Here is a 23,453-nt window from a genome sequence, read left to right as displayed (position 1 = left end):
TCCGGGGTCCGCTGTCCAATAGGAGAGCTGGGCTGCCTGACAAACAACCTCGTTAGCCAATCGAATAAGGGATCCCAAAGGCCTGGGTGGGACTAAGTGCTGCAACAGAGCCCGCCCTAGTGGGAGGGTATTCTCTCTGGCTAGCCAATGAGAAAGAGGGGACTTTTTACTGATAACTGTGTCAGCCAATGGAACAGGATGGGAGTGCGCCCGGCGTCCCTGTAGTCCGCGGGACCTCCTGTCCCGGCGCGTCGTGCCGCCAGCTGCCGGGGTCCGCAAAGGACCCCACCGCCCCTACTGCCTCGGGCTCCCTACAGAAAACCCCTACGCCTGCTGGCCATGCGCGCCCACGATGTTCAGACTGCCGGCGCGGGCCTCCAGGCAGGACGCCAGCGCCAAGGAATAAACCCCTCTGGCTGAGGGGCTCTGCGGACGGGCAAGTGACCCCTGCAGAGCAGCGGGGAAAGCTGCCTGTCCTGCTCCTCCGCCTAGCCACACGCACGCTTGTGGCACTGCCGCCACAGGCGCCAACCTGTGGCACAGAACGAAGCCCGGGGGAATTTACGTTTGTTTATTCAGAGACCGCTTTCGCTTCTGTCCCCGCTCGTTTTGCCGCTGACGTTAGAGGGGCGGGGCCGACGTCGGCGCGTGCGGAGGGCGGGGGGCGCGCGCGTGTGTGCGTGCGTGCGCGAGAGTGGCGCGAGCGGGGTCCGGCGCGCGCGTGCGCCGGCCGGGGGCGGCCCGGGGGCCGAGCGGGCGGTGAGCCGTCGGCGGGACCCGACCGGCCTGGCCTGGCCCGGCCCGGCCCGGCCCGGCCCGGCGGGGCCCCTCCACCCCTCCCGAGGGCAAGGGCGGGCGCCTCGGCCCAGCGGCGAGCCCCGAAGGGTTGGGTGGGGGTTAGACGGGGGCCTCTCCTCAGCGCGGTGGGCTGCGGGGGTCGCTGGGCCTCGGTCGTGGGAAGCGGCTCCCGCCTGGGTTGCTGTTGCTGTTGTTTTGGCGGTGGTGGTTGTGAGGGCGTAGGGTGGGGAGGGGCGGGGTGGAGAGGTGCGAGGCAGGCCGTGGGGCTGGTCCCGCCTGCCCTACCCTCGCTCCCACGGGCTTTGGGCTGCCTCTGGTTGCTAACGGAGACTTCCCTTTGTCGGAGCGCAGGGTGACCTGTGAGGAGTCGCCTTCCCCGCAGCCTGGACTTGGGTTTCTCGTGGCCTAGCAAGAAGTGGTTTCCTTTCCCGAGCTGTTGGCATCTTCCTGCCGGGATTCAGTCGTTCCCAAAGGAATGGAAGAATGCAGCTGATAAGTGTTTAACCACCCTGTGCTCCTATAGGCAGTACCCGGCGCTGGCTTCATCTTCTTCCCTTTGGCACTTTGGGGGTGGGCCTCTCCTTGTTACCTGGTCTGGGTACTTTTTTTAGTGGCACTGTAGACCAAAGGAGATGGAAGAAAAGGAACGATGTGATAAATTTCAGCTGGTACCTTGAGACTAAGGAAAATTATATACTTTGACATTTAATTTTTTTTTTCTGTGGAGGGGAGGGAAATACTACATTTTATGGGGTATGGGAGGAGGGAGGTTGCAGATCTTCATGTGGTTTTTAAAACCAGCTGTCAGAGGCAATTACTGAGTAAACTGAAGCACAAGAGGAGGATTTGTAAGCTGGAAGCACCTCTCGCCCACAAAAGAAAGGGGCAGTGGGCTGCTGTTGTGACTGTGGAGGCAGAAACTTCAGCCTCCTTCATTTTTCACCACCTACTCCCCACCCATCCATCGAGAAAATGAGTTGTGTGCCATGGAAAGGTGACAAGACCAAATCGGAATCGCCAGAGCCATCCCAGCAACCGCCACAGCACATTTACCATGAGAAGCAACGCAGGGAGCTGTGTGCCCTCCATGCCCTCAACAATGTCTTCCAGGACAGCAACGCCTTCACTAGGGAAACCCTGCAGGAGATTTTCCAGAGGTAGGATGTGCTCTGTACTGGCATTAGCTTCCCCTTGTCCTCAGCTGATTGGAGAAATTTTGGGTGTTACCTGGGGGGAAGTAGAAAGAAAAGGAGCGATTCAGACTGTGACACTGCTTTGAACTGAATGTATCTTGGTGTTTTAACCCCATCCTTTTTCTTTTGTCCCTCCATGCAGCAATTCTTTCTCATTTTACTTGTTTCTTAATCTGTTCTGGCTGCCAGCTTTGTATCCAAGGGTTTTATTGTAGATGCTGTCATGGTTGGAGTGCTATCTTCCTCTCTACTCACCTTAATGCCTCTTCTACCTGTCTTCCATATTTTTGCCCCTCACTTGTGTAGATAAATTACCTAGATTTAATAATGGATTTGGGCATTGCCTTGGGAGAATGAAGGTAGCAGGAATGACTTACTGACTGAGTGCTGCAAAACTTTTAAAAAGTTTTAAAAGTCAGGAAAGTAGGAGTTTTGCCAAATGAGTGATTCCTTATTCAAAAGGTTCAGTGAAGTTCTTCAAATATTATGGGCTTTTTTACCATGCAGCAAGACTCTCTGTACTCTCTTATACTGGATTTAATTTCAGTAGCTGGATGCCTGTTTCCTGTGGCATTGCTAAATGTTTCCCAGGAGCTTCAGATAATTAATAAAGTAGGTTTGAGTTTTGCAGGGATGAATATAAATTATTAATGTGGCCTGTGCAATAGCTCATATTTTGCTCAGTGTTTATTTTATGGTGTTTTGATGCTTTATGGAAATTCTCCTGTGTGAGCCTTTATGAGTTCTGGTGACCCACCGCTGATGAATCTAAATGATGATAAAGGAAACAATGCAAAGGAGCTCTCCTCTGATAGTCAACCTGCAGATGCAGGGTTTTTTTGCAACCTGCAGATTTTGTAAACATGGTGTAAGTTATGGGGTTGAATACCTGTTACCAGCAGCATCCAGCATCTTGTGTTTGTGACAAGCGGGAGATCCACATCATGGCAGCACCTGGTGTTGGATGAGGCAGTCCTGGTACCCTGTGCTGATGACAGGGAGCTGTGGGCCTGGTGCAGCTCTCCTGAAAACTGGCAAATTTATGAAACTGGTACTTGACTCATCAAACTCATGCCTGTCTTTGGCAGAGAATGTGGTGAAGGACAATAACAAGTATCAGACTAAAATGCTATTTATTGTAGTGTTACAGATAAAACTCCTGCTCCTGGAGTGGAGCTGGTCTGTGGCAGGCTCAAGGCACTCTTTGTCCAGTGTAAACACACTGTGGTTTTGTTCCAGAGCGGCAATTGTCAGAATCTTAATCACAGCTGGATTGCTCTTGGCCTGAAGCAAACAAAGGCAGTTCATGTGGTAGAAGGAGTGTGATGATCTAATTAGTTGGCTTTCATTGCATTTGGTGAGACAGAATTAGTGTGCAGCATGAAACCTCTCAGAAGAAGACTGGATATTAATCTTGTTGGACCTCTTTCTCTAGAAGGGAGAGCTTGTCTTTTATTCCAACCTGGAATTGTTCCATCCTAGTATTCAGATCAAGATACACAGATGGATTCAGCCCCATGGTAGTATGGAAATACACATGGATATTCCTCTTGGAAATGGATGAGCTATAAGTTATACAAAAGAATTGCCACTGCCTTTCTGTTTCTGTTGGGTGGCTACTTGTGTGTAGCTCTTTGACTTGCCTTTAAGAAGTGTGAATTTAGTTGCCCTTTTTATGTCATTTGTCTTTTCCTGTGTCTACTCACATTCAATGTATTGATAAAGGACAGATGAATATTTTTAAAAACCTGTAAAAATGGTGAGGTCTGATTTTTAAACCTGGTGTTGATAAGGTAACAAAATCACAAATAAGCTCTCTAGCTTTTACCACATTCCTTGGAGAATGATTGAACCACATTGCTTAATCATTAGCTTCCCTTTTGCTGCATCCTATTATGTAAGGCCAGGGTAGTCTGATGATTATCATCTCGAGCATATGCTAAAACTTGGTCTGGGCACCTCTCTGATTGTGTAGTCTTTCCCTCTTCTTTCCTTTAAAACAAGAAATACATTTTTGATGTTCCTCGGGCTTTTGTTGCAGGAAGTATGATTGCATGTTCCAAGTGTTGCATGGGATACAAACAAAATCTCTTTGCTTCACTGGAGTCTGCATACTGGGACCTGATTAGGAGAGACAGCTGCATGCCCCCAGTCTTGGATCCCCTTGTGTTAAGACAACATGTTGATGAAAGTTTCTAATAGAAAGATCAGGAGGATTACTTACCTGGATTTCTGTCCAGCTTTGTCAGTCTTCCTCAGCTCAGTGGCTAGATAAAAAATACCAAAACAACAGTTTAATTCCTTGCCTGGTCAGAATCCTTCAGCTGATCATTGTGGACCCTGCCTAGGTATGTGTGGGTCAAGATGTTGAGGTGGTTCTTGGGGCAAGTTTGCTCATACATGCCAGTTTTTTGTTGTCCATGCTGGTCACCCCATCGCGTTTCTGGCACTCTGGAAGTTATGTGAAGGAACAAAAATCAATATGTTCTTTCAGCTCTTGAATAAACTTGTCTGGAAAATGGTGCCATGAGAGGGTGCTTCTGCACCCCAGAGGGCTCTCTGGATTGTAAGGTTTTCTTTGCTCACTGGCTCTTAGGAGAGTTGGTAGGTTGAAGCAATGATCTTAAGGAATCAGGCATAGCCAAATGGTCTTGCTTTATGGAGATGCTGGAAGAGCTGTGACAAGCTGCAGGTTCTATCTCTGATTAGTAAAATACACCCCATGGTGGGTATTAACAGCTTTTCCTCTTACCATGGTATTGTGGACTCCTCTTCCTTTTGTAGTGAACATGCTTCCCAGACTGTTCTGCTGCAGACTGCTCCACTGCAGAAAAACTCACAGCTGAAGACAAAGGCTACCTGTCTCTAGCCTCTCCAGCCTTGGTTGCTCTGAAACTGCCTACTCAGTCCACTGCTTTCTTGTCAAATGCCTTATGCTGTCAGAGTGTCACTGAAAACTGGGAAGTGAACTCTCCACAGCTGGATAAGTAAGAAAGATGACATTACTTCATTCAGCGTGCTGGGTGCATGGGGATCGCTCCACCTAATGTGTGCACCCTGCAGTGTACTAGTCATACAACCAGACCAGGTTATCTGCATGAAACCAGTATATATGCACTGCATTTCTATTACCAAGTGCATTATATTTCCTGAATACATGCATATATGTTAATTGTTTCCATGGATTTATTTGGATATCAGTAGGGGTCTTTTGAGGGTCTTTGGTGGTCATTTGGGAACATCGCATTCCCTAGATTTTCCATTTATGATTCTGGATCCTCTAATTAATCTTTTTACCTTGAGACTATCTCAAGTATGTTGTCAGGTCACGATGCACTTCTCTTATCATTCTTTGCCCTGGCACTCTATCTTTGTTCTCAAAACTAAGACATCTGCTAGTACATCCCAGTGGCTGATATAGGTAAATAAGGAAATGCTAGCTGATACAAGACTGTTAGTCACAGATGTAGGGAGTTAACAAAAAGCCACATTAATCTCTGGAATTTGTACAAGGTACTGTATGGTACAAAACTAAGCATTCATCACATATATGGGGATCAAACACTATTGTGCTACAGTTAAAAAGAATTTTCCACATCTTCCGCCACTGCTGCATGGACACCTTTTTAAAGACATATAATTTGTTGGGTAAGAAGGGCAGGAATGAAGAAGGGCTGAAGGATTTCCAGTGATGAAATATGCCTGCAGAATATTCAGTGTGGTAAAAGCTGAGTGAAAAACTTGCAGAAACACTAGGAGTTTTGAGGATGCAGTTGACAGGAGGAGGAGGCAGGTAAAATACAGATGTTTGGATGATATCTGAACTTTGCACTAGCAGAATTAATGGAGTCCTTATTAATGGAAAGATCAACTCATCACAACAGAACTCATCTGAGGCTTGACTTTCTTTGGATTGGCATTATGTGACGTTGTTGTTCTCTGCTCCCAGTTTCCCCCATGCTTGCTTTTCCTGCTGTCATCTTCATAATAGTAGCTCCTTTTGTTTTCCCTCCTTACAAAAATTCTTAGGCAGAGGGGGGAAACATAAAACCATAAGAGTGGTTAACAGGCTTTTTTGCTACATCTCCATGTTGTGTCTCACATCCATTATCTGAACTTGTGCAAAGGCTGTTACACATTTTTGGCATGTAACCTCGTAGCAGCCCACAGCTTCCTCACAAGAGGAGGTGGAGGGGCAGGCATTGATGTCTCCTCTCAGGTGACCAATAACAGGACCTGAAGGAATGGCATGAGGCACTGTCAGAGGAGGTTTAGTTTGGATATTAGGAAAAGTTCTTCACCCAGAGGGTAGCTGGGCACTGGCACAAGCTCCCCAGGGAAGTGGTCACAGCACCAAGCCTGACAGAGTTGAAGAGGAGTTAGGACAATGCTGTCAAGCACATGGTGTAATCCTTGGGGCTGTCCTATCTGGGACCAGGAGTGGACTCCGTGTGAATCCCTTCCAACTCAGGATATTATGTGATTGTATGAACGTGATAGACTGTGGTTTGGCATTTTTAGATGCTGTGGTAATGCAGGTGATGCCTAAGCAAACTTACAGGTTGAAGCTGAAGAGATTTATTTGCATCAGGATTATCTGTTTACTTACCTACAGCAACAGATATTTTTTATCACCTAGCAACCACAACAGCTTTGGAAAGCTCCCAACCCCAAGTATCTTCACAACTTTGTGTCTGAATACTTCTTTCCTTTACCAGTGGAGGAGGAGGAGGAAGAACAACCTTTCCTGCAGCCAACCTGTGCCTCTTTTTCTCATCCAGTCTTTAAGACTGCTGTTGACTGTTGGACTCTTGAAATTGTGATAGCCGCTGTCCTAAACAGCAAACTGGCATTTACTCTGACTGTAAGTTGAGGAAAAATCATCATTGAAGCATCCTTCAGAAGTACCAGTTCAAGGGGTCAGGGAGAAAGAGCTTTGTGATTTCTTTTGTATCAAAGGCAGGATTTTTGGAGGCTTTGTACATCAAAGTTATTCTTAAAGCATTACTTAGTTCCCTCAGCCCATTTGATGACGGATAAGGGGGGCATGGAATAGTTTGTGTTTAAACACAAAACCCCTGGAAATGGACTTCAAGTTATATAGCAGGTTATGGAACACAGGTTCAGCAGACATCTGCTAGAGCAGTCTCCTCTTCTGTTTGCAGGCTGTCTCCCAACACCATGGTGACCCCCCACAAGAAGAGCATGCTGGGGAATGGGAACTATGATGTGAACGTGATTATGGCAGCACTTCAGACCAAAGGCTACGAAGCGGTTTGGTGGGATAAGCGCAGGTACTGAGAAGCTGTGTCATTCTGGAGGTGGCTACTCTTTGTAAAACTGAGAAAGAGATTGAAGTGAAAGCACCAGAACATAATCTGTTTGATGGTGTGCACTCTTTCAGGGATGTTAACGCCATTGCCCTGTCTAACGTGATGGGCTTCATCATGAATCTGCCCTCCAGCCTTTGCTGGGGCCCCTTGAAGCTCCCCCTCAAGCGACAGCACTGGATCTGTGTCCGGGAGGTGGGAGGCACCTACTACAACCTCGACTCCAAGCTCAAGGTGCCCGAGTGGATTGGAGGTGAAAGTGAGCTCAGGTAGGATTTCCTCTAATCCGTCCCTGTTGGAGGTAAGAAGTCTGTCCTTTAACAGTTGGTGATTGAAACATGTATGGCTGACTTTCAGTTGTAAAAATTTGAGAGTAATAAGGTTCTTCTGCCTCCACTTGGATTTATGCCCCATTTCTGCAAAGCCAGGGAAATGCTTTTGGCAGTGGTGTCTCTATCAGCTCAGGAGAGCTTGACTTGGCCTCTTACGTGTCTGGCTCTGTCTGTGGCAAAGGTAGAGGCTGTCTCTGGTATTAGCGGGGGACACCTGCAACACGATGTGCTGTGCCCTGCTCCCTCCTTGAACATCACAGTATCAGTATTCTTTGCCTCTTTAGTAACAATCTGTATGTCTCCAACAAAAGACTTTCCAGACTAAAAGTGCAGCCTTATCTCCCTGAGAGGAGTAAGAGCTGTTTGTTAGGAATCCCTTTTCCTATGTAAGCATACACTGCCCTTCTGGCTTGGCTCCCCTTCCCTCTTCAATTTTAACACAAGAAGGTCATTGTAAATACTTTATAAAGTTTCACCTGCTCTTGATTGCTGTTTAGCTTCCATTCCATCATGCCGTAAATCCTACTAGCAGCTTTGCTTCCTTGACTATTCTTGTTCTGAGATAGGGATTGCACATGTGCAGTGTTTGCAGAGCCAGCCGTGCCACTGAAGTTTTGGTAAATTTCTTGTGAAACTACTGTGCAGAGGTTCTGGTGGATTTTATCCTAGATGTATCGTTCTTCAGCAATAAATGAGGGCTTTCTTTACTGGGAGTTTTGGAAATCTGGACCAAAAGACATTGGAGGAAATGTTGATTTTTCATATTTATTTGAAGTAATCCAAGTTTGGTATTAGAAAAAGCTTACGTGCAGAAAAGGACTAAAAAACCATGTCAAATGACCAAGTGGTACACTGCTGCTAAGGACATCTGTATGATGGGGTGTTCTTTTTATAGAATAAAAAGATTTCCCCAGATTTGTTGGAAATATTTAAAGTTAAGGTGGGATTCTTGATCTTGGAAGAAACTAAATTTGGTTTTAATTCTGTTTTTCTTGCCTTGGAAAGTAAGAAAGTGGCATATATATAGATATATATATATAGACTCATCTCTGTGGAGGTTAAGATAATATTTAATTGTTGTTGTAGATGACAAAGTTCTGCATTCAGTAGCACTTGTTTCTATTTCTCTTTATGATAGGAAATTTTTGAAACACCAGCTGAGAGGAAAGAACTGTGAACTCCTATTGGTGGTGCCAGAGGAGGTGGAAGCACATCAGACCTGGAGAGCTGATGTGTGACCTGGGCCAGCTCTGTCCTCCCACTACAGTTCTTCCCCTTTACCGAACTCCTGATGTCCTAAAACCTGGATAATGGGTGCCCCGACTCTCTTCGTCTGGAATTTCCTTTGTTAGGCTCTTCTCTCCCTTCCTTGGTGCAATAGGGCAATGGCACAGGACACTGGGGTGGTGGGTGGGGAAGAACTGAGGGCAGAGCAGAGGAAACTGGAAGCCAGTCACTTTAATTGCAAGGTGGATGAGCTGCAGTGCCCTCTGGCCAGCTGGAAGGCATCGCACTCTTGAAAAACTGGGCTGGGGAGAGAGTGCCTGGAAACCCTGGGCCTCCATTTCCCCACGTGGTTCAAGGCTCTGTGGGTGGGACACTGCTCTCTCCAGGGCTTGTCAGGAAGGAGCAGGGACTGAGCACGCTGCCACCTCTTTACAGTTCTCTCCCTCCAAAACAAATTGTTGTGAAGACATTTGCAATTCCTAAGGGTCTCTCAGGATACTCAGAACACTAGGAATGGTACGGTGCTCAGCACGACCCTCTGCTTCTTAGGGCTGGTTTGTGCCAGGAATTAGGAAACAATAATAAAACCAGAGTCATCTTCCAAGAAATTCTTCGGGTAGCTAGAGGATTCTTCCCCAGGGTCTCCAAGGATTTATGTATGTGGTGAGTGGTTGTTTGGCAGTGTGTGTCTGGCTAAGGTGACATGGAAACAGCAAGCACAGGATGACTGAGGAGTATCAAGTTACTGGACTGGAGAGAGGCCACAGTCTGCTTAGGTTTCTTTGTGCTATGGTGGGGGTTTTTTTACTATTTTTTAACAGTTATTTTGGTTTTCTGCATGGTCACCCAGTAGTTTAGGGGCTCCTTGGAGAGAGGAATAAAGCTGAAGAGGTTTTCAAAGAAATTAATTCCCTTTTTCTCCTCTCCAGAAGTCCAGTCCACAGTCACGGATGTAATGTGAAATGAAAGAGGTCAAGTTATAAAATAAAAATGGGCTGAGGAGGGAAGCCTTTATAGCAGTCAGTTTTGCTCTTTTATTGCTACCATCTGCTGGTGTGGGAGCTGCAGAGGGTCCACCAGAACTTCCAGGCATTGGAGACACCCTGGCTTGGTAGTTGAACCAACCTCTCCTTTAGCATTGGCCAACAAACATTCCATTAATGGGTGAATTGCTTTTTTCTGCCTTCCATGGGGAAGAGAAACTAGACACGGAGACACTAAGAGGAATCTCCACCGGCTGTTTCCCAGTCACCCAGGAGAGCTGTAGCTCAGCCATGCCTTCCATGGCAGGAGGAGGAGATGCTGGATCTGGAACTCACTTTGTTGTGTTTAGCACTTCCTGGCTGAGCTGCTCGTTGCTTCCATCTTTACGTGTCTTGGTTGAACAGCAACCTCTGGGACCTGATGGAGCTCGAAGGATCCTGTTCCATCATGCAGGAAATTCTCATTACTGATGTTTGAGCTGGTGAAAGGAGGGATTGTAATGACCTTTTCTCAGTTATTTTTCTCTTCAGACTTCAGAGCTCTTCAAATGCATGAGCAGGTGCTCGAACCTCAGAGACCACCAAAGTGGCACCTCCCAACAGAGAACAGAGGCCACATGACGACAGGACGATGGTGTTTGCTGACCCCCGGACATCTGGCAAGCACTTTTGCAGTCCTTTGAGCACAGCCTCCCACAGTCAAGGGCAAATGGCTCTTACATTTTAAAAAGTCCTATTTCGTAACACATTCCAATGACCAATACCAGCTGGCAGAGTTTTTAAACACTTTCCAGGCAGGATGTTCAGCCTGCAGGCATTCTGCTCCTGACTTGAAGCCATTTCTTCAAGAGGGGAAAATATAAATCTCAACAGCAACATTTTCTATGCTGATTGAAGTTGCACTTTGGAGAAAAACCCTGTTTGCATGGAAACTGCAAGCCAATGGATCAGTGCACAATATGCAAAGATGTTTTAAAATACTTTGGGGCTGCTTTCCTCTCCTTGTATGTCAGCTGCTTTCCCGGGGGAGAAACAGTGTGATCCAGCTGCTCAGGTAAAGGGAAAGTGTGTGATCACATCCCTGTGGGAGGTGAGGCTGCTGTGCCCGGGGGTGGGTGAGCTGGTCCAGTCCCACTGCTCGGGAGCGGGGAAGCCCCTCTTTGTTTTCTTGCTTGTTTGGTTTTGTTAGAGCCTTGTCTTGGGTTTGTTTACAGAGATGTATTTTGTTTAACCAAATATTAAAAATGGAAAAAAAAAGTTTCCATATAAATGTCCTATCACTTCTGTATGTTCAATTGAATTGTTCTGTAACAAAGTATGTAAAGGATAAATAAATTTTTTTTTCTTTGGTTATAAAACCACCACATTTCTGTGCATTAAGAACAAACATGGGACACTGGTGCCGAGGTAGGGTCACCTCCCAGAATTCCCTTAAGCCAAACATGGCTTCCCCACCCCTCTGAAGGTGACAAGTCCACGTCAGTCCCTTCCACACTGCCAGGCTGTGCATGAAATGGAGAAATCCCTACCCAGAAATCCCCCGGCAGCTCTGAAAGAACTGAGCCTCCCTCAAGGACATCTATTAAAACCACACTGCTCAGGTTGGATTTATTTAATATTCCATACAAAAAAATACGCAGCTGATGTCTGTTCTACTTTATGAGGCAGAGAATCTGCGTGGATGTGATCGTCTCAAACCTGGCCTGCTGCTCCCTCGGTTCTCACACACACACAGCTGCAGTGAAAGTTTTTCTGCAGACGCATCTTCCCAAAGAGTATTTTCCATGGGGTATTGATTGCCACCGGCACCCCTCCTTCCTCTGCTGGGAAAGTCACACTTCCTGCCACCACTGTCCTTCAGCTCCAAATCAGGCAGGAAAGCACTTGTGTCTGCCTGCTGCTTTTCAAAGCCTGACCTGTGCCCCAGGGTGTTTTGTGGGGGAAAGAAGCTGGCAGAGGAGCTCCCCCGGTCCAAGTCTGTACTGGTTATGGCATAGTGATTGAATAAAAGGAAATACTCATGATTTCTAAAGGAGAGGGGGATGCAGACAGGAGCCATCATCAGGTCCATAGGGGGGCTTCCCTCCCTCGTTATGAACAGGTCAATGTCCCAAAGGATAACCAAAAATAAAAAGAAAAAATGCCCTGGCCCAACAAATCAACAGTTCAATATATCATAATCGCAAGGTCTTCCCACTTGATATGAATCCAACTCAGCTTCCGCAAATTAGATTTTTCCAGACAGCGGAGGCAGGGCCCCTGGCATTCCCCCTGAGAGCCCTGTGTTGGGTCCGAGGAGGATCTGGAAAGAAAAGCATTCATTGAAGGGTTTCAAGGACACAGGATGTCTTGCCATGCTGTCCCTCCTCCCACAGCTATTGATGGCACTTTGCAGCGCCGGTCCCGTGCCTGCTGCAACAGCCAAGGTCAGTGCCCAACCACAGCCCCTACTTCAGCCCCTCACAGCATATTTTGGCTGGTAAAAGCCAGGTTCTGCTTGCCAGGTGTTGCCACCACTGGGAATCAGCAGGATTGTCCAATTAGAACAATCAGTCGGAGAATGTGGTGGGATGAGTGAGGCGACAGCGTATAACAGAGTGCACCCTTCTGCCCCGGCTCCCCCAGCACTGCTCACAACGGGAGGTGCAGGCACTCCCGGCCAACTCTGCAGGGCCGGGGCACACGGCTGGGCCTTCCTGCCTCACCTGTCGCTGCTGCAGCTGCTGCTGTTGCTCCATCTGCAGTTTTTCGGTTTCAAAGACGACAGGAAGAACCAGAATCATGAAGGAGGTGGTCCCAATCCACAGAGCTGCCCTAGAGAATCTATCAAGGATAAAGAACCCTAGGAATCAGTTCTTATTGGCACAATCCCGCGTTTTCCTTCGGTGCCTCAACCATAAGCCTGCCTCCAAATTCAACCCCGAGCTCCGGGGTGTCCCCTTATCCCCGCCCTTCCCAAGCCGCCCATAAACAAAACCCGTGATTCTGTCGCTCCCCGCAGGCCCCGCACTGCGCTACCAGCGGCCAAAGCCGCCGCGAAGGCCGGCGGAGCCGCCCGCGCCCCCGCTCTGCCCGCCGGGCCCGCTCCGAGGGGCTCCGGCCCGGCCCGCCGCCCCCTCACCTGTACATCTTCTGCGCTACCGTCAGCGACAGGTCGAACGTAGCCCCGGCCGCCGACCGGACGCTCTCGGGGAACATCTCCGTGAGTCCCCACAGCCGCTCCGCCAGCGTCTCGTCCAGCTGCGGGCGGCACCAACCATGTCAGGCCCCGCCGCACGGCCCTGCGCGCCCCGCGGGGTCACCGCGCCCGCCCGGCATTCCCCGCCGCCTGCCCCGATACCTCCTCATCGTCCTCCTCCTCCTCGTCGAGCTCGTCCTCCAGCTCCTCGGCCTTGCCCGCGCCGCCCTTGGGCAGCAGTTCCTCCGGGGACAGGGACGCCGCGGCCGCCATCGCCACCAGACAGGACGGAAAGAGCGGCGGCCAGAGCGCCGCCGGAAGCGCGGCCGCCCTCCCGCCACCCAGCCCGGGCCAGGCAGCGGCCCCTGGCGGTCCGGAGGAGCACCGGCCGCCCCCCGCCCCGGCCCCCGCAGCACAGCGCGACGCGTTACAAACACCCTCAGAAACGGGTTTTAATTGCAAGGTTTTATAAAATATGCAAAACTCTCGAGAGCAAACAACTCCAGCATCCTGCTCGCCCAAGGCAGGCAGTGAGGCTTGTACAAGCACCCGCGGGCTCCCCGCGGTGGGGGAGAGGCAGAGGTCTCCCCGCTTCGGTGAGCAGAGAAGGCGAGCAGGAGCCCTCACTGGGAGACGGATCGGCCCCACCGCCGGCTGTCCGGCTGCCTCAGAGAGGAGGGTACCTGTGCTGGGCTGCGCTGAGGAAACATAGCAAGTAAAGTGCTCTGAGGAAAATCGTGTTAATTAACAGCGCTGTGGTGCCAAACCAGCCATTAGCAGTACCCACGGCACCACACAACGCTGGAGGCATCTCGGCACTCGTGGCCCCGTGAAACAAAGTACCTCACACAGTACCAACATGGCTGGGAGGCCCGAGCCAGCCCCAGCATCCCTTGGGCCAAGACCCAGAACCAGCCGGGACATCTCTTGTTCACTTCTTCCTCCGGCTGTGCTGCTTCAGCTCCTCCAGCTCCTTCTCCATGAGGTGGGACTCGGCAGTGGTCTCAGAGAGCTGGAACACACAGCAAACAACAACAGGAGGGAGTTAAAAGCTGGTGAGGCTTTTCCAACTTCACAGCACAACCGAGATTTACAGCCACAAGCCAGGTCCTGCAGGAGGCAATTTGTTCCTGTTGAGCAAGGGGGAAGCTGCCATGTCATGTTTCACTGGGATTGCCTGGAAAACGTGGAGAGCAGCTAGTGCTTCTGCTGAGTGCTCCAGCCACAAAAGCCATTTTCCAGTTTTAAAACACGTGAAGAGTAAGGAAATAAAATATTTGTTTAGAGTGACATAAAGGCTAAATCACTTATTAACTGCGAACAGATGTGTGTTCTCTTTCCCTGAATGTCTCTCCAGGTTTTAAGCATGAAAACTGTGATCTCTGGGTAAGGCTGAATTTCGGTTTATTTACTGGAAATTCTTTCATCCACAGTTTTGCACATAGGATAGATGTCTCACCCCTCATGACAGCAGATGGAAGCTTTCATCTTCCATGACCAGAAACAGTGGCTGTAACTCGGTTTCATAGTTAGGGAAGAGAATAGAGTGGCAAGAAAAATGCCATGTTCTGTGCAGAAAGGGAAACAGGAGACAGCAGGGACTTTTCTCTCCTCAGTCACAGTGTTCGCAACAAGCTCTGATGTGGGGGGAACCCTCTCCTCTTTCCACAGAGGGAATCAGGCTTTACTCCCACAGTCACCTTGCCATTACACCCGTGTTGCACGACAGGGTAAAGCAGAAAGTGGGGTGCACTGAGAGCAGCCCTGTTCAGGGGACCCAGCACCCTTTGCCCAGGCATCCCCACTGCTATGGGCAGGCAGGAGCTGGGCAAAGGCTCACCATGTCCAGCAGAATGTCCACTTTCAGCCGAAGTAGGTTGTTTTCTTCCTCGAGCTGCTGGTTTCGTTTGCGCAAGCGCTGCAGTTCCCTGCGATCCCCCAGGAAGCCTCCTGATTCTTGGAGGAAAGAAGGAGGTCAAAATACAGATTGTCAGCCAACCATGGCCAGAGCAAGCTGAGCTGTACTCTACCTGAAACCCAGTGGCCATTTTCGAACTTCAGGCTCTGGCCAGCAAGGTTCATTGTGGGGGTGCCGTATTCCAGGCCCAGCTCAACCTCACGGGTGGATCTATCCAGCTGCAGGGAGAAGGTCACACTCAGAGTTTCACAGAATTCCAGAGCCACCCCCTGATCTCCCATTTCTTAGTGACTGGCATTCCAGTGGAAGATGCTGGTCCAAATGGCCCCGGAGCCTGGAACCTTTCAGCATGTACTACTTTGGTCACATACTGCTGCAATAGAGGGCTGGTTCTCCTCACTGCCATCCCTGCTCTCACTGCCACCCCTGCACTTTCTCCCATCTACACACTCATCTCCCTGCACTTGGAGACCACAGGTGAGAGGTTTTCAGTGACACAGTTCTGGACTGCAGGTGTGGTGATGATGATTCTTTCCTGACCTATTCCATTTCTATCTTCATGTGCAGTCACAGTGATCAGGAATGGTGCTGCACTGCAGGAAGAAAGCAGCACAGTTGGAATAACAGAATACACTGAGTTGTAAAGAACCCACAAGGATCATTGAATCCAACTCCTGGCCCCGCAGAGAACCGTCCACAAGAGCTGCACCGTGTGCCTGAGAGTATTGTTCAAACACTTCCTGAACTGTCAGGCTTGGTGCTGTGACCACTGCCCCGGGAAGTCTGTTCCAGAGCCCAACCACCCTCTGGGTGAAGAACTTCTTCCAGCCCCAGAAGCAGCTGGGAGCTCTTGTTAGGGTTATAGCACTGACAGCAGGAGCCACTCACCCCTGCCACCAAGACATGGCTCCCACAGCAAAGTGCAGGTGCTGGGACTCACCAGGTGCAGGTTGGACAGCGAGGCCCATTTCCTGGGGGGGGTCTTCTTCGGGCTGAAGGAGTTCCCAAAGAGAGGCATTGCACACTGCTGGCTAGGCCTATGGCGGGCTCCTGAAGGAGCAGGAGAGACACAACAGCTCTGAGGCTGTGGGCCAAGAGCAGTGATGTTCTCCCCAGGCATGTTGTCCCCAGGCAGAGCCCCGCATTCTCTCCAGTGAGCTTCTCCCCAGGCAGAGCCCCCCAGCTCTCAGGCCAAGACAGCGACTTGGGGCGGTCCGGGCCGCCACCCCGCCACTGCCAGCGGGCAGCACCGGCCCTCCACGGCCACGTCCCTCGCACCTCCACCGCCACGTGACCGAGCCGGGCGGGGGGCGGAGGACGACGGTGCGCAGTGTCCCCCCGCCGCCCGGCCCTCCCGGCCCCCGGCCGGTACCCCCAGTACCGCGCGGCCCGGCACCTCGGGGGGGCACGGGCCGTACCACCCCACGGGCACGCCGAGCAGCTGGAACGGGAGCTCCGCGGGGCGCTATTCCCCGCACGGGCCATCATCGGGATGCTCCTTTGTTCTGTTTTCCCTCCCGGCATCTCACTGGCGAAAGCAGCGGGCTCGGCAAGAGCGGAGCCGATGAAGACTGCCCCCCGGCCCCCATCCCCCCCGCGCCGCAGTGGTAGGGTCAGCCCCGCGGTGAGGGGGCGGTTGGGCCGGGCTGTTCCATCGAGCTTCGCCTTAATTCGGGGGGGCGGCGGGGGGGCGCACCTCTCCGTCGGGCCGCGCCCGCTCCCGGCGCTCGCGTCCGCCGCCGGTGGGATCCGCCGCGTGTCCCGGGAGCGGTTTGCGGCCGCCGCGTTGCCGTGGCGATGGGATCCGCGGCTCCGCTCCGCCTCCCGTGCTGGAGGCAGACGGGGGCGGAGTGCCGGGCAGCGGGCTCGGGGGTCGGCCCTGCTCACGGCCTGCGTTAAACTAGTGACGAGCTGATGGCGCTTTCCTTAACACCTTCCCCAAAATGCTCGAATGGCCTGGAAGAGTTGTTGAAAATGTTTTTGGTGGGGATTGTTTGTTTATTTTTTCAGATAAATAACTACACGCCATTAGGCAGAGAAGCCTCCCTTGCTTGGGAGCGTTGGAGAAGTGGAGGAGGTCTGGTGTCCTGGACTGCCCGGGCTCAGGGGATGAAGGGTGAGAGAGCAGAATGGTACAGAATCACACAGTCACAGAATCACAGAATCAGTTCGGCTAGAAAAGATCTCTGGGATCATCAAGTTCTGTCTCTGGCTGAACACCACAGCCATGTGAACGAGCCCGTGACACGAAGTGCCACGTCCAGTCTTTTCTCAAACGTCTTCGGGGACAGTGACTCCGCAGCAGCAGCTCCTCACACTCCTTCCTTTGAGGCAGTCCCAGCATCCTGATTTTCTGTGCACGTTGCAAAGCCCTCCCTTTCAGCACATGATGGAATAAATTTAGATTCCTTGTGTTACTTGCTGGCTTGTATTCCATGGGAGGTGGCAGTGGCAGTTGGTTTGGATATTTTGAATGAATGGCATGGGTATGTGACATATATCACCAGCACTTTTTATGTTACAGAGGCAAAATGCCACTCCTAAACTATAAAGTAATTCTCCAATATGTTAGAATAGCAATCTGAAGTTACTTGCTTCATTGTTAAAAAAGCTTATGTTGAGGACTTCCTGAGGCTTTCCTGAAAAATTTTGGATTAATGAGGTACTAAGATGCTGACTTTAGTTAAAAGGGAACAATAAAGACAAGGAGAGAAAAAACAGGGGGCAGGGAGATAAAAGGAGAAGAAAATAAGAGAATCACCAACATTTTTATTTGGTTTGTTCATGTATTAGTACTCCAGGAAAAAAAATTATCTAACAGACTTTCATTCCCCAGGGTGCTTAACTGGCACCCTGCCTTAAGTCAACCAGAAAATTGCTCACTTGGAATGAGAACTGGAAAAGTAGCACAGTTAAATCTGGTGACTTGAGACAAGAAAGATTTCTGATGCTGCTGTATCTTTTGGTAGTCCAGCTGACCAATATCTGGTTCTTGCAGGACACATACTATAAAGCCAGTTGCTTTCAGACCCAGTATAGCAGAGTCTGTGCACTGGAAAGCAGTGATTTTTGCAATAAGAGAAGTGATTATAATTGGGTGTGGGGGGAAGTCAACACCTTTAAAAGCAGAATAAAAACTCACTGTTCAGAGCAAGGCCTTTGTGAAGTAGTTGTGGCTTCCATCACCATTTAATACCCACACGTGTGTGCAGATATTGGGTAAGAAAGATGAAAGGAAGGTCTGGATAAATGAGGGCAAGAACTTTGGAAGAAAAGCTGAGAGCATGTAGAATTACAATTTTGAAATGAGAACACAAAGGCAGCTCACCTGGGTTCTTATAAGAGCCAAAGACCATACAGGAGAGTGAGGGACTGAGCTCACTTTGGTTGGGGTGGTTTTTCAGTAATGTTCACCTTCCTAGAACAAACCTGTATATTTCAGCACAGTTGCTTGAGTTCTCCTTGTGCTGAGCAGGATGAGTGTTGTAGAAATACGCTGTAATTATTATAAAACTAAACTGTCTCATGCATCTGAGGTCTCAGAGTGATTCTCTTACTGCCTCTTTCTGTGGAGCAAAGACTTGGAAAAAACCGGACAGCCCATCACCACTGCCTTGGCATGGGAGGTGAATGCTTCCTTCTGTGCCTGGTTGCTGTGCCCACAGTGAATAATCCCTGTGTGAATGGTCTCAGTCGGTAGGGCTGGTCAGCAAGAGTTCAGAAATCTTCCCCTGGAGACTAAGAGAAGGAGGTTCAGTGTCTTGATTTGTGCTGTGATTTGCTTCAGGAATCTTTCTTCTTCTGCGTGGTTTGACGAAATTTCATTTCTCACCAGATTCCATTTCCTTGAAAAATGCCACGGAATTTCCTCCCTGCACCAACCTCCCAAAATATTTTGGCAGCAGTTTTTCATCATTGTTTCTCCACCTACATCAGGTAGATACCAAGACAAGAACTGACTGTTGCTGTTTCTAGCATTGTCTCTCAGTATATTGCAAATACATACATATATATATATCTATATATAGTTTGACATACAATTTCAGCTATGTTAAGAGAATTATGGTGCAGTAGTGTGCATCCTTCTGTTCCTGTCACTCTGTGGGGAAAGGAACACCTAGCACACACTCTTTCTCCCAGGACAATACCTACAGAGATCACTTAGGAACTGCAAAAGCCCATTAAATGGTGAAGAACCTGTATGTTACAGTCATTGTGTAAGGAAGCTGCCTATGTTCCCAGGAGGACATCTTTGAGAACACTGGTGGAAGGCTGAGAGATTGACAGGATGAAGATAGGGCTGTAGCACATGGCAGTGTGGAAATTTTGGAATAGACCCAAGCTGTTCTTGGTAGCCTAATTTGGAGCATCTTCTTCAGCTTTTTTGGCTCAAAAGTGATAGGGAATCGATAGCTTAGATGTTCTCAGAGCTGCTTTTAACTCCATAGTGTGTCTCTTGCTTTTTCTAATATATGATGCAGGATTATTATTGTTCTCTGTTATATCAATAATTACAGGGAAGCCCCATTGACTGGTGAATTCAGTAGACTTACTCTAGGCTTATTCTGAGTATTTATTTTAGTTACTGTATTGAAAATTGCTACATTGCCTGGTTGTTACAGATAGGTAAGGCTTTATAAGGCCTTACCTATCCTGAGTTTAAAACCTGTAAACTAAAACCTTTTTTGCATATTAAAATTAATTCCCTGCCCAATTAAATTTTTCAGCAGTGAAGTAATTCTTGTTGCCTCAGTGCTGTGCAGTTAAAGATGTCCCTTCTTTTAGAATCCTAGATATTAAATACCTCACCTATATTTTGTTGTCAAAGCGGGCGCTTCTTTTTCTCTCTCTGTTTCTTTATTTCATTATAGCTAACTCAGGAGATAAAAGAACAGCCGTTTCACTGCTTTGTTAAGAAATGTGCTTTCCTCCCGCTTGACAGTCTCAGATTCCACCACCAGGAGGCCCTCATTCCAGTGCTTGTAGCTAGGCAAAGAAAACAAAAGCGGAGTGGAGAAACCCGTCCTCACAAAAGTAATCTGAAATTAATGCTTATCCTATAAATTGAGATTTTCAGAGTACTGTGCAAGCATCTATTAATTAATTATTGCAAGCATCTTAATATCCAACTATCATGGGTGCTGTGACTTTTGGAGATAATGGAGTGTCTGTCACAGGTGGTACCCTTCATTGAATAGCTGAGTGATAGCCAGGAAAGTTCATGCCTCTGTCTTCTGGATGGATCTTAGTAACCTAAAAAAATAATAAAATGCAGTAAAGCACAGTTTATATTTCTCATTCCTCATGTGTGCCCTCTATCATCCAACAAATATGCCTTCACCTACTTTGCCGCTGCCTTCTCTCTTTTAGCTACTTACTTATTCTTAGGATCTTAGTTTTGTTTCACTTTTCACAGCTGGCTTTTACAGTGTCTTAAAAGTTCTAAATATCTGCACTAACACTCTTTCTGATTGTTCTATTTTGCTAACCAGACCTTTAAAGAAAGGAGGAAGGAGAAATGTTTTTATCCTTATTGTTTTACCAAATCACGTACTTCTTCCCTAGTGGCTTTTCAAAGCTGCAGCCATTACCTTGGCTGAAATGTAGACTTTGTTATTCAAAAGAACACTGTGTGCATGATCTCTGGATTTAAAAGTATGTAGAGTTGTCATTATTTTTTCCTTAAACCCTATTTATTTTTCTCTTCACTGCTGAGTCAAGCGTTGTCTTGCTTGTTTCCCACAGTCATGTTTCAGTACTGATGAGTCCAAGACACAGCTTTGCAATGCAATTTCAGAATGGATGATAGGTGAGAACAGTTTTGCTCATGTCAGGAAATGCAGCTCCTGCAAGCTGTAAGTTACCCTCAGTTGCCCTTGTCTTTCAAACTCAGTACCTGCCCTCCTTCTCTGAATTCACACATACATACAACATGTTTACATTTGTGTACTTTGGCCTCTCTAATATGTACTAACGTGGAAAACATGTATCCTCTGCTTTAAGAAGAAAAAAAAAGGGTAAATGAAACCATGCATGAAATATGCAAAGTTCCCAGGCCTCTGAGAAGGTTTTCCAGTCATTGCTCACCATTCTGGCCAACTGTTCACTTGAAGGAGTTTACAGAAATACTCAGGCAGTTGAGCCACTCCCATGGTCTGGAGAGAATCCATTGCTTCCTGCCAGAGTTTGCCATCAGGCTGTCCTTGGTGACTGGCAGACCAAAGGTTCAGAGAGCATGTGCAGCCCACATAGCAGTGAAAGCTTGTGTTGAGCTTTATTTCACTCTGTTGCTATTACCTGGCTACTCTTTGCTTGCTTCCACATCTGTATTTCATTCTTTTCCTTGCCTCTTACTTTCAGTCATCTGTTTCCATGGCTTATTTAAGATGTCCTTTCCAGGAAATGATGAAATTGAAGCCTCCAGTCTGTACATTCCTGATGAGCAGATTCAGGAAAAGGGAATACCAGGGAAAGGGTCTCAATCATCTCTCCTTGTGGGTTGGTGTTTGGTGCTGCTGTAACCCTTCACCACTGGCAGCTGCTGGAGACAAGATGTTTGGCCTTTGGACTGTGCTGCTGTGATGTTTATAAGGAAGAGCAAACAGAGTTTGGATTCTAAATTCCCTGCCAAGGTGGTTTCATCTCAGGCCTCAGAAGAGCATCAGCTGTGCTTTGCCTGTACAAACAAGCACACTTGTGTATCATGGACTGCATCAGGAGATTCTGTGAAGGTCAGTGTGTATAGCATGCTATGAAGGTGTGAGAGAAGTGCTAAGTATTCTTTCCTCTTCCATGTTCTTTCACCATTCCTTCTATACCTTCACTTAGACACACTCCAAAAAGCTCCAAGAAGCTACAATAACTGGGACCATTCCCAGTTGGAACCAGAAAAATTCAAGATGAACAAACTGCTGTCACCAAAGAGTGAGTCATAAGAACACAGGTAAGCATTCTCCCTGGACCCTGCTAATCAAAATAAGAATTTTGTATCCAACCTGGGTGGTCTTTTTTCCGCCCAGGATGCCTTGATCTATAGGTCTTACTCTACACTAATTCTTTGTGTTAGAAAGGTATGCCTGTGGATGGCCTCTTATCAAATGCAAAAATTGGAAGTAATGTGGTCTTTAGATGATGTGGAGTCTGCAACAACATGACAATGGACTGTGTGGCCCAGAAAGTCCTTTTGGGTATCTGCTGCCAACTTCTATGCAGATGACATTGCTTTTCAGGCTTTTGAGGAATGCAGATGACAGCTCACCAATGGTCTGCACTACTCCAGGATGCCAGTTCAGAACCCATTCCTGTGAGACCTGTGAAAGCAAGGTACAGGAGTATTTACAGCAATATGGTTGGTTTTGGTTTCCTGCTCTGTGTTGTTCCCTGGGGTAGCAAGGGATGCAAATATGAGACATATTAGGACCAGGCAGAAGGGATCTTGGTAGGTAACAACTGTCATACAAGTAGCTGCAGAGGGTCAAGTGTGTTCAGCAGCACTAAAGCTCATTGGTTCACAAGGTAAAGCAAACCCTGAAAGTATAAATTTTGAATTTGCATTAAATGCCCAAGCAAAGTGAGCCATAATGGAGAGTGCTCTCTCTCTGAAACTGAAAATAAAACATAAACTAAGTCTTGGATTCTAAACTTAGGAACTGTGTTTTTTGTTCTGCTTTCCTTCTCCAGATTCTTTCAAGATGACAAGCAGTTCAGAGAAGACTGGTAAGACTGGTAAGAATGCAGGATAAAAATGTATTCACAAATAAGTGCAGCCAGCAATTGGATGTGTCACAGAAGCTCAGGCTTTCATTAGAAGTATTCATTGCTCTTAAGGAAACTTTCCTTGTCTGACCATCCAGAAGCCACTCTGTCAGACACCCTGGGACTGGAGCCCTTCGTCAGTGGGCAGCTCCAGTGACCCAGCAGGGCCTCACTTGACTCCCTACACCCCTACACTCCCACAGTCAGACAAGGTTTCCTTACTGGCTCGAGCTAGGATTTCCCTTAGAGTCTCAGACATCTGGATCTTTAAAATAATTTAACCATGGGGCAGCAAAAAAATAGCAGCTCAAGCTGTGTGCCTCCAAGAAAGGACCCCAAAGAAAGCCCTGGGTTTTTATACCCTCCCAGTCTCTGTGTGACAAAGTCCTGGCTGTTCCTGCTGAGTCCTCAGCTCCTGCTGTGTCTCAGTGTCCGGTCACCTGGCTGTGCCACAGGTCCTGTGCCCTCTGCTGTGCCTCTTGCCTGGGGCTCTCACAGCCCAGAGCCCAACCTGCGGCTGCCACTGCAGCTGCACACTGAGCTGCCAGCACTGAATGTGTTCCTCAGCACTCTCCATCTTGTCACTATAACTGAAAAGGTTGTCAGTTTGGGTTTGTTGGATTTTTGGGGTTTTTTTTCATCAATTTGTCAGATGACATGAAACAGGAGTTGTTCCATAACCATTCAGAAAGACTTTCTTGAAGTCCTCAGTAGATGTTCTATCACCCTGATTTCAAAC

The 23,453-nt window shown here is 48.3% G+C and overlaps 3 protein-coding genes across 7 annotated transcripts; 1 reads left to right on the top strand and 2 right to left on the bottom strand.

The window, feature by feature from the left end:
* The first annotated feature begins 714 nt into the window (after positions 1 to 714).
* JOSD1 (Josephin domain containing 1) lies at positions 715 to 11,221 on the top strand. Of its 2 annotated transcripts, none has more exons than XM_030960289.1 (5): positions 715 to 759; positions 1,150 to 1,955; positions 7,157 to 7,285; positions 7,396 to 7,590; positions 8,792 to 11,221. In XM_030960289.1, the coding sequence occupies exons 2-5, from the start codon at positions 1,771 to 1,773 to the stop codon at positions 8,889 to 8,891; spliced, it is 609 nt and encodes a 202-aa protein (XP_030816149.1). In that variant the 5' UTR covers positions 715 to 759; positions 1,150 to 1,770; the 3' UTR covers positions 8,892 to 11,221. The 2 variants fall into 2 exon arrangements, with proteins under 2 accessions (XP_030816149.1, XP_030816150.1); XM_030960290.1 differs by lacking the exon at positions 715 to 759 and adding an exon at positions 868 to 885.
* A 220-nt stretch (positions 11,222 to 11,441) lies between these two features.
* TOMM22 (translocase of outer mitochondrial membrane 22) lies at positions 11,442 to 13,348 on the bottom strand. Its single transcript, XM_030960291.1, has 4 exons — positions 13,204 to 13,348; positions 12,985 to 13,103; positions 12,569 to 12,686; positions 11,442 to 12,165 (listed from the first exon to the last, which is right to left on the bottom strand). Exons 1-4 carry the CDS (start codon positions 13,312 to 13,314, stop codon positions 12,091 to 12,093), a joined length of 423 nt encoding a protein of 140 aa, XP_030816151.1. The 5' UTR covers positions 13,315 to 13,348; the 3' UTR covers positions 11,442 to 12,090.
* Positions 13,349 to 13,491: 143 nt separating this feature from the next.
* Positions 13,492 to 16,769, bottom strand: CBY1 (chibby family member 1, beta catenin antagonist). Of its 4 annotated transcripts, none has more exons than XM_030960231.1 (5): positions 16,656 to 16,769; positions 15,900 to 16,009; positions 15,072 to 15,177; positions 14,882 to 14,997; positions 13,492 to 14,053 (listed from the first exon to the last, which is right to left on the bottom strand). In XM_030960231.1, the coding sequence occupies exons 2-5, from the start codon at positions 15,975 to 15,977 to the stop codon at positions 13,973 to 13,975; spliced, it is 381 nt and encodes a 126-aa protein (XP_030816091.1). In that variant the 5' UTR covers positions 15,978 to 16,009; positions 16,656 to 16,769; the 3' UTR covers positions 13,492 to 13,972. The 4 variants fall into 4 exon arrangements, with proteins under 4 accessions (XP_030816091.1, XP_030816093.1, XP_030816092.1 ...); XM_030960233.1 differs by lacking the exon at positions 16,656 to 16,769 and adding an exon at positions 16,341 to 16,649; XM_030960232.1 differs by lacking the exon at positions 16,656 to 16,769 and adding an exon at positions 16,356 to 16,649.
* Positions 16,770 to 23,453: the final 6,684 nt, after the last annotated feature.

The sequence above is a fragment of the Camarhynchus parvulus genome, chromosome 1A, assembly GCF_901933205.1.
Source record: "Camarhynchus parvulus chromosome 1A, STF_HiC, whole genome shotgun sequence".
In the NCBI taxonomy this organism is placed as follows: domain Eukaryota; kingdom Metazoa; phylum Chordata; class Aves; order Passeriformes; family Thraupidae; genus Camarhynchus; species Camarhynchus parvulus.
Note: the sequence above shows the minus strand (reverse complement) of the source record. Positions and strands in the feature narration are given on the sequence as shown.

Bases quoted from the DNA above. Each gene is read 5' to 3' on its own strand.
- CBY1 (XM_030960230.1), bottom strand. From the start codon at position 16,483: ATGCCGGGAGGGAAAACAGAACAAAGGAGCATCCCGATGATGGCCCGT. The intron at 16,010-16,377 runs GTACGGCCCGTG...CTGCTCCTTCAG, and splicing joins CTCGGCGTGCCCGTGGGGTG to GAGCCCGCCATAGGCCTAGC. The intron at 15,178-15,899 runs GTGAGTCCCAGC...TTCTCCCTGCAG, and splicing joins CGCTGTCCAACCTGCACCTG to CTGGATAGATCCACCCGTGA.
- TOMM22 (XM_030960291.1), bottom strand. From the start codon at position 13,314: ATGGCGGCCGCGGCGTCCCTGTCCCCGGAGGAACTGCTGCCCAAGGGC. The intron at 12,687-12,984 runs GTGAGGGGGCGG...TATCCTTGATAG, and splicing joins GTAGCGCAGAAGATGTACAG to ATTCTCTAGGGCAGCTCTGT. The intron at 12,166-12,568 runs GTGAGGCAGGAA...TTTTCTTTCCAG, and splicing joins AGCAGCTGCAGCAGCGACAG to ATCCTCCTCGGACCCAACAC.
- JOSD1 (XM_030960289.1), top strand. From the start codon at position 1,771: ATGAGTTGTGTGCCATGGAAAGGTGACAAGACCAAATCGGAATCGCCA. The intron at 1,956-7,156 runs GTAGGATGTGCT...TTCTGTTTGCAG, and splicing joins CTGCAGGAGATTTTCCAGAG to GCTGTCTCCCAACACCATGG. The intron at 7,591-8,791 runs GTAGGATTTCCT...TCTTTATGATAG, and splicing joins GGAGGTGAAAGTGAGCTCAG to GAAATTTTTGAAACACCAGC.